The sequence below is a fragment of the Otolemur garnettii genome, unplaced genomic scaffold (genome assembly GCF_000181295.1).
Source record: "Otolemur garnettii isolate 467f Iridium unplaced genomic scaffold, OtoGar3 scaffold00077, whole genome shotgun sequence".
Classification (NCBI taxonomy): Eukaryota; Metazoa; Chordata; class Mammalia; order Primates; family Galagidae; genus Otolemur; species Otolemur garnettii.
In genome coordinates, this window is record NW_003852472.1 from 2,565,848 (window position 1) to 2,574,068 (window position 8,221).

General features: G+C 50.6%; 1 protein-coding gene across 2 annotated transcripts; it reads right to left on the bottom strand.

Annotated features, from left to right (window-relative positions):
* Positions 1-3,912: 3,912 nt before the first annotated feature.
* ABHD11 (abhydrolase domain containing 11) lies at positions 3,913-6,357 on the bottom strand. Of its 2 annotated transcripts, XM_023515695.1 has the most exons (6): positions 6,214-6,357; positions 5,906-6,041; positions 5,061-5,234; positions 4,723-4,893; positions 4,434-4,615; positions 3,913-4,109 (listed from the first exon to the last, which is right to left on the bottom strand). In XM_023515695.1, the coding sequence occupies exons 1-6, from the start codon at positions 6,333-6,335 to the stop codon at positions 4,100-4,102; spliced, it is 795 nt and encodes a 264-aa protein (XP_023371463.1). In that variant the 5' UTR covers positions 6,336-6,357; the 3' UTR covers positions 3,913-4,099. The 2 variants fall into 2 exon arrangements, with proteins under 2 accessions (XP_023371463.1, XP_023371464.1); XM_023515696.1 differs by lacking the exon at positions 6,214-6,357 and having other exon boundaries at positions 3,913-4,206; positions 5,906-6,077.
* Between the last annotated feature and the right edge of the window lie 1,864 nt (positions 6,358-8,221).

Genomic DNA, 8,221 nt, shown 5'->3' on the forward strand with positions numbered 1-8,221 from the left:
TTTTTTGTTTCAGTTTGGCTGGGGCCGGGTTTGAACCTACCACCCTCGGTATATGGGGCCAGCGCCCTACTCACTGAGCCCCAGGCGCCACCCTAAGACCTTACATTTTAAATAATAATTTTATTGGAAATAGTACTTCCCACTGTCAGGGTTTGTTAAAGTTTATCCAGCCCTTCACTTGTGTTTCTGCTTTCCATTGTCATTGCCATAGTCATGTGCCATCCTTAAGGCCTCCTTCAAGTTCCCTAACACAGTTTTCTCCAACATATCTTTACTTTTTCTTGGAAATACAGCATTTTTTGAAGCTATGAATGATGCTGTCACAGAAAATATAATTCCAAGTCATGAGAGTGATTAGGTTGGTTGTTTTTCATCTAAATAGTAGGTGAATATTTTTGGTCTTCTTAGGATAACCACAAAATTAGGTAAAACAGCAATTATCTCCCATTCCTTCCTCATTCCCTTTCCCTGCTTAATTCTTCCTCCACAGCACTTCTTAGCATGATATACTTGTTAAACATGTTTATTATCTCTCTCCTCTCACTAGAATGTGAGCTCCATGAGGTTGGGGAATTTAATCTGTCTTGTTTTATGTCCATCACCTGGAAACACGCCTAGAACATAGTAGTCGCTCAACAAGTAATTGTGGAATGAATGAATGTAAAGCTCTTAGAAACATCTGCTAGCCCCCTGGCAGCATGACCATGAAGACACAGGATGGGGGAACCCAGCTATGTTAGATTACTTACACACTTGAGGGTGGTGGTGGTGGTAAAAAAGTTACAGAACAGATAGAGAACAATGAGAGGTATGCTTCTCACCTTGGGGGAAAAGCTAGGATATACCTTGTGCTGTTGAACTGGAACTTTAGGTCTAAATGTAAACTTGATTTTCAATTTATGTAGACAAAGAAATAAACATAGATGTAAACGTGTATGTTTATAGTGTCTGTGTAAATGTGTGTCCTCAGTGGGCCTGAGAGTAAGAAGACCCTAATTGCAATAAACAAGTCTAACTGTTAGATATTAGTTTCTAAATACATTTTCCCACTAAAAACACACCAGGTATCCTTGAAGAAATAACTAATTATTATTCCAGGGGCAAGGAAAAACAAGATGAGCCTAAAATGTTTTGAGCTGGAAAGAAAGGAAGTGTTCAAAGAATGATCAGGCTTGTCACAATGATGAGAGGCCAGCATGGGTGTCCACTAACCAAATATGGGATAATTTGAGTATCAAAATAAATGATAGGAATGGACTAAGATTCATAGAATAAAATAGGAAACCACAGTCCACCTGGCATAAGTGGATAAATAAATGGGGGTGAAGAGTTGTTCTTTATAATAGAATGCAAACTAATAAATGTAGAAGTAATGAAATTAGGAAATTGCCATTTGTGAACCACAGTAATATTAATTTGGGTAAGAAACACCAACGGATGCTGAAAGCTATTGGTGAAAAGTGGAATGAAGAAAAGGATGTTTTAAGTATCTTTTCTTTTTTAATTAAGCATCTTAATTATGTGATCACATTAATACTGTCAGTCATGGTTCCAAATGACATTGGCTACAATGAGAACACAGCATCATTCTTGTGGTATATCTGCCCAAAATGCATTACAATGGTCTAATCATAAGGACTAGATAAATCCAAATGGAAGGACAGTCTACAATAATAACATTCCTGTAATCTTAAAAAAAGTCAAGCTCACAAAACTCAAGAAAAGGCTACAAATTGTTCTAGATTGAGGGAGACAAGAGAAATGTGACAACTGAATACAATGTTTGATAACATATTAGATTTTTTTTTAATTCTAAGAGTTTTTGTTTTGGATGCTGAAGAGCAATTTGAAATTGGCAAGAATGGTAGCACTTTTCGTGGCTTATTCCTGGTGGCTGGCAGAATTTATCTCAGACAAGCTCCTGAGGAACTGACTGGCATGAGGAGCCTTGGATCCCCTGCTACCCTTTTATGCCTATGCTTCATCTCCCTTAGCTCAGAGGTCCCTGAGAACAGGGGTCCTGTCTGGGCCATGGCATAGAGCAGCTTCTCAGAACACATTGAATGAATTCCAACAAAAAGGGTATGTTTGGGGGCACAAATCAAGCCCACATCTTCACCTGGGGTCCAATTAAAGAAACTGTCAAGCCTGGTTGCTGGAAGCACACCTGGCTGAGTGGGACCCATCATTGCATGGTGTTTCCTGGGGTGTTCTGTGGGAAGCACTTACAGTTTAGGGTTGAGGACCCAATCCTTGAGACATACCATGTTGAAAAAGCCTCTTGACAGAGAAAATTCCCTTTTACATGCTCCTGTTGCTGGTGCACTAAGAGTGCATATGGAAGGTGATCAGGTTGAGGGAGGTGTGGGATACTAAGAACGCTGAGGGTACAGTAGACCTACCTGTGACCTGGGATCAGCAAGTGAGACTACTAGAATTATTATGAGTAATGTTGTAGGGAGGATGGGTATTCAATATGTTAGGACAAATTTGCCAGGGATAACTTTTTTCCTTGCTTTCTGCTGAGGTTACAGTTTTATGTGTGGATGTCACCATTCAAGGTACCACAATGCCAACCCTTCAGGATAGGGCACTGAGGCATCTTACGTCTCTCAGCATGGGAACAGTCTTGGGGCTAGCTCCTGGCTCTGTCCTTCTTTTCACATCACAAGCTGTTGGCAGATCACCCCTGGGGCAAAGAAGGCCTGTGATGGAGCAGGAAGGGGCTGAGTTTGCAATGTATCTCGCCAGAGGCTTCCAGGAGGCCAGAGGTTCCTCCTTGCCTTGGGCTGGCCTGCTGCAGGCGGGGCTTGCCAGGGAGTGCCTTGCTAGGAAGGGAGGGCAAAGGGCCAGGTCCTTTATTTGCCCCACCCTGCTGACAACAGTCCCAGTCACCAGGCTACCCTCTGTGTCCGGGCCCTTGAGGGGTAAGTGTCCTTCTAAACCCACCTACCTTGTCCTTTCCTGACGATCTGGTGAGGAATCCTTTTCTCTTCCAGGGTCCAAACACCCTGCCCACCCTTGCTCTAAGGCCAGGCAGAGGCCACACCTGCCACCTCTACCACCACCCAGGTCCTCCTGCTCTATTTCCCAGAGGTCCCCAACACTGGGGGGCAGGTTGTGAATATCTCAGCCTCCTCCCTTCCTGACTTCATTACTAAGACCAAGGCCAGGGTGAAAGGGCCTAGAGTGGGAAACCTCACTAGGCAAGCCCCAAATCACTAATCCCTTCCCCTGTCACCCTACAACAGAGTCTAGAATTCCAAGTAGTTGGAGCACTGGGGGACACCCAGACTGAGCTCTCCCTGGACCAAGTTCTCCAGGAGCGAGATGAGGCCATTGCCAAGTGAGACGAAGTTCCTTGCAGGGGTTGGGAGGTTGGTGGGTTGGAGGGGCTCACTCACAGGGCCCTATCCTGATAGAGGAGATGGGGGAGTGAGGCATTCTGGAAGCAAAGCCATAAAAACACCCACCCTGTCACTAAGGTGGGGGCTATGGCCACACCTGCCCACCCCCAGCCTCAGACTGCTCCTCCTGCCACCTGCAGGAAGCGGGCAGTGGAGGCTGAGCTGGACACATGCAAAGCCAGGTTGCGTGCTGTGGAGGCCCAGCTGCTGGAGGTCCTGGAGGAGAAACTGAGACTGAGGCAGGAGGTGGAGGCCTGGGAGGTAGGGTGGGGAATACCGGCAGAGCCTGGGAGGAGGGGGGAGGAAGGCACAGGGTCAGCCTTGAACCTGCTCTCCTGCCCTCAGGAGGACATGCAGCAGCTGGTGAGGCAGCGGGTGGAGAGTCAGCTGCAGAGAGAGTCCCGGGGTGCTCTGGGAGCCCATGCAGGCCCTGGAGCTGCCAGGAGCCCCTGGGCCAGATTTCCCTTGGGTCAGGGACGTTGGTGGTGAGAGCTCAGCTCAGAACTTGGAAAGCAGTGTCTTTATTCATTAAAGCTTGAGGTCTGACCACCCCTGCACCTTTGTGTCCTCTCAGTACCTTCCTGAGTCCTTCTGTGTCAAAATGTGGAACAGGCTGCAGGACGTGAAGCCTGGAGTTTCTTTTGTGCCTTCTCTTGCCAGCAATTCTTAGACCAGGAAGCTTTGGATGGCAGCTATGAAGTCCTGTGGGCGGTCAGCATGGACCCAGTGGCCAGCATTAGGCACAGTCTGCATCTGGGCCCGAGGGAAGAGCCGCATGATCTCAGGATGGTGGCTGGGACTGTGCACCATAGCGAAGGTTGTTGAGAATGGGTGTAAGTGGGATGAGGGGGAAGAGAAAGAGACAGGCAGAGGCAAAATGGGGAGACAGAGAGCTGTGTGAACTCTCATGTCCAGTGGTGTTTGGGGACTCTCATTTACCCCCTGCCCATGCCCAATCCACCCCAGTAGGCTCCCCATACTGGAGTTGGGTAAGGCAGGTCCCTCCCACTTCCCCAGCTGGCTTACTGCACAAATTGGGAGTTTCCACCAAGGAGGAAGAGGGTTGGCCCAGGGTAGGATTCCTGTTGTAGTGGGAAAGCCAAGATCTTGTCCAGGTGCTGGGCCAAGGCATCCAAGTTCACTCGCCACCTGAAGCGCCCATCTACCTCCACCAGGTTGGTGAGCAAAAACTGCCGCACAGTCATGTCCTATGGGGGCCTGGCAGTTAGTGGGGATCCCTGTGAGGCTTAGGTCCTCCACTCTTCCCTCGACAGGTCCCAGTCTACACCACTATCTGGGGGCTTGGGTGCACCACCTGCACAACAGAGCTGAGCTGCTCATCGGCCAGTTTCCGGGCGCGGGAGCGTGGTACCTCATCTGGGATGTCTATGGCCCTCATGGCTGCCATATACGTTTCAAAGTTTGAGCTGGACGTGGTTTCCACTGGGCTGATGTCTACGGCAATCAGACGTTCCACCAGCTCTGGCTATGGAAAAGAACTAGACTGGGGACAAGCCTTAGGGCAGACACAGTGTCTAGTTTCCAGAGCCTGAATTTGGCTGTCAAAGGTTTGTCTGAGTCCCAGGTATCCTGCTGGGAACTCAGGGTCTATCTATACTGAATGGAAAGAGGCCCCAGATAGGGGCAGCTCACCCTCTGCAGTGCCAGCAGCATGGCTGTCTTTCCTCCCATGCTGTGGCCAATAAGGACACAGGGTACTAGGCCCAGCTGGGGCAGGAGGCCCTGTAGGTCCTGGCTCATGGCCTCGTAGCTCATGTCCTGGCTGTGAGGGCTGTCACCATGGTTCCGAGCATCCACTGTTAGCACCTGGGGAGTAGGTAAGATAGGACAGTGCTGATGGCTCAAGGCCTGGTAGGGACTGCAAGTTGAGGGGTATGGAGCCTGACAGCTCCTGATGAGCAGAAGGGCCCAGATGGTGAGAGAACTCAGTTCACAGGCCTAGGAGGGCCAGATGAAGAACCTGGGCCCACTCTACCAGAGAAAAGAATACCCAGGGGGTATGACCGTGTTTCTGAAGGTCCTGGCTGGATGGCAACCCCAGAGAAAGCCAGGAAGGAGACTCTAAGAATTTCCAATAGTTGGAGCACAAAAAAATGGGGCTGCCATACAGGTGGTGAGCTCCCTGTCATTTCTGATGAACAAACTGAGGCTGCCCCCTTCATGGGAACTGACTGGCACTTAGGCATTGGCCAGCCAAGCCTAGCTCAGTGTGGAGCAAACAGATGAAGATCTATACTATGAATGAAGATGACAACACGAGGGAATGTATAGGGGTCCATCTAGGGTCTGTGTGCCTGTGAGGCCTCCATCCTTGTTAGCATTTCTCTCATTTCGGCTGCGGGCTTTACTTTGAGCTGAAATAGGCCACCCCTCCGTGGGGACCCAGAAGCCAGCACAAGCTGGCCCCGCCCCTTCTCCTCCCTGGCCCCCACTCACCGCCCCACCCCCACGGGACCCCGCCCCACACGGAAGCTCACCCTTCGGCCTGTCTTCTGGGCCAAGGCCTTAGCGATAGAATTGAAGTTAGTTTTGCTACCTAAGAGCCCATGCAGAAAGATGACGGCAGGCAGGGCTTCCTCTCCGTCCAAAAGCTTGTAGGAAAGGGGCAGTGGCCTGGCGGGAGGGGACAAAGACCGCGGGAAGGACTGAGTGGAGGGAAAGGGGCGGTAATATGGGGGAAGAGTCTTGGGAAGAGGCGGGCCTGAGGGGGGGAGGTGGGGCCGTCGGGGCCGGGAGGGAGGGCGAGGAGCCGAGGACTGCCTCCAGCTTGGCGCCCTTGACTGACCTCGGCTGGGCGCCCACTCGGCCGCCGCCGCTGCTGGGCATGAAGTGCACCCTTGAGAAGCTTGAACCAGGTGGACCGAGTCCTCCATGGGGAAGCTTCCACGCCCGGGCCCAGCGGAGCATGCTTGCACCCACTACCCGGCGTGCACCTCGCAATGGACGTTTGACCTACGCTCCGCCTCTCGCCTTCACGCCGAGCACTGCCCCGTTCGACCGGAGCTCCACCCTCTACCCACCCCTGGCGTAATTTCCCGCCCTCCGTCACGTTTCCTTACGTAATCCCAGAGAACTGATCGTCCCCACCTACAGCTCCGCCCCTTACGTCATTGCGTAATCTTCCCAGGGTCCGCGCCTACAGCCCCAAGCGCCGCACCTGGCCATTTCCTGGGCGGGGCCACCCAATCTCTGGCCCCGCCCCTCGCTGAAGTCTGTTTCACCCCTCGCAGAGGCCTGCTCCGCCCCTCCCGGCGCAGAATGCTAGGAGGTGTTCGGTGTTTACCGCTCCGGATGTTCTGGGTTCTGGCGCGGCTGCCGGGCAGGGCCTTGGCAAATGAGGAAACCCTGCTTTGGCCCGTGTACCTGGCCTACTCCTCTGCTATCTCTGCCTTGGGCAGGTGCCATGCTTTCTGTGCCTCCAGCAGGGGCAAGTGGCGCCAGAGTGGCTCTTGCTGGAGCGCCAGCTTTGTGGCGGTGTCACAGCTGGGTGCCCGGGCAGCCAGAAGGAGTGGAGTGCAGGACCTATCTATACTCATCTTGTAGTCGTGGACTGTAAAAAGAGCTAGAAAGAACTCTAAAGGTCCCCCTTCAGACTCCTCCATCTCCTTTACAGGTGGAGAAATTGCGGTGAAGAGACAGAACCAGAGTCTCTGATCTGTTCATGTTGTGAGTCAAGGTGGGAAACTAGGGTTAAACCCCTGCCAATAGTTTGTTCTGTTCTAGGCATTTGCTAGACTGAGCAGAGAAATAAACAATCCCCCCACCCCAGAACCCAGCACATCCTGGGTGGAATCCCCTTCCTTGGGAGCCCTGACTGCTGCCATTTCCCTTCCCCAGTCTGGGGTAGTGGTGGTGGTTTTATTTTGGGTCTCAGTTGGCTTCTATTGCCGTCTGTCCTTCAGCAGTTACAAGAGTAGCTACGCTTTCTACAGCCAAGAAAGCCAATTTAATCGCGATGAGAAAAGAAAAGAACTTTTATCTGAAGTGTTAGTCTTTCTGTGGCTCTGGTGGGTCTGGACTGTCAGTGGGTCCGGACTGTCGTTAAGCAAAGAATAGAACTCTTCTTACTTTTCTGGTTCTGTTAAAGCATTCCTTCCAGGTTACAGAAGACTTCCAGCAGATAACCCTCTGACATTTTACAAGGTCTCCAGTAGATGACCTTTGATCTCAGTCATAGCACATTGGCCACCTTCTGAGCTACATGTGCACCACACCCTGAATTGCTTTAAAGAGGCCCCTTACCCTAACTCGGCACATTTTCTGCCATTTTCCATTTTTGGTGGCAGCTCATTTGTTTGCAGGTGCTCCTAATAAATCTCTGTTATTAACTCTACTTGACCCGGTTCTTTGTAGCACCTTTCAACATCTAACATGAAGAATGTGAGTGTTTTTAAATTATCAGGCCCAGAGAGACATTAAAATGAAACAGCAGTTGCATCCCACACCCTCTTTGAGCTATGTATTCATCTCTTGAAATTGCCTGCTGTTGGCACAGGTGGCTATAAATTAACCTAACAAAGCTGCACCAGACACTATAACCCACACCCTATAGCTTAACAACATATACAGACAAGTACTAATTAATGTCACTTCTGCAAACCAATGATAATTTCTGATAATTTTATATCATCCCACCCCTGTCCACTTTTATTACCTTTAAAAACCTCCCTTTTGGTTCGGCGCCTGTGGCTCAAGTGGCTAAGGTGCCAGCCACATACACCTAAGGTGGCAGGTTCAAATCCAGCCAGGGCCCACCAAACAACAATGACAGCTGCAACCAAAAAGTAGCCGGG

What these genes read in the sequence shown, in the direction of transcription:
- ABHD11 (XM_023515695.1), bottom strand. Translation starts at nt 6,335, where the DNA reads ATGCTCCGCTGGGCCCGGGCGTGGAAGCTTCCCCATGGAGGACTCGGT. An exon ending in TGCTGCTGGCACTGCAGAGG is followed by an intron (nt 4,894 to 5,060) that starts GTGAGCTGCCCC and finishes TCTTTTCCATAG; the next exon opens with CCAGAGCTGGTGGAACGTCT. An exon ending in AGCTCAGCTCTGTTGTGCAG is followed by an intron (nt 4,616 to 4,722) that starts GTGGTGCACCCA and finishes AGGCCCCCATAG; the next exon opens with GACATGACTGTGCGGCAGTT.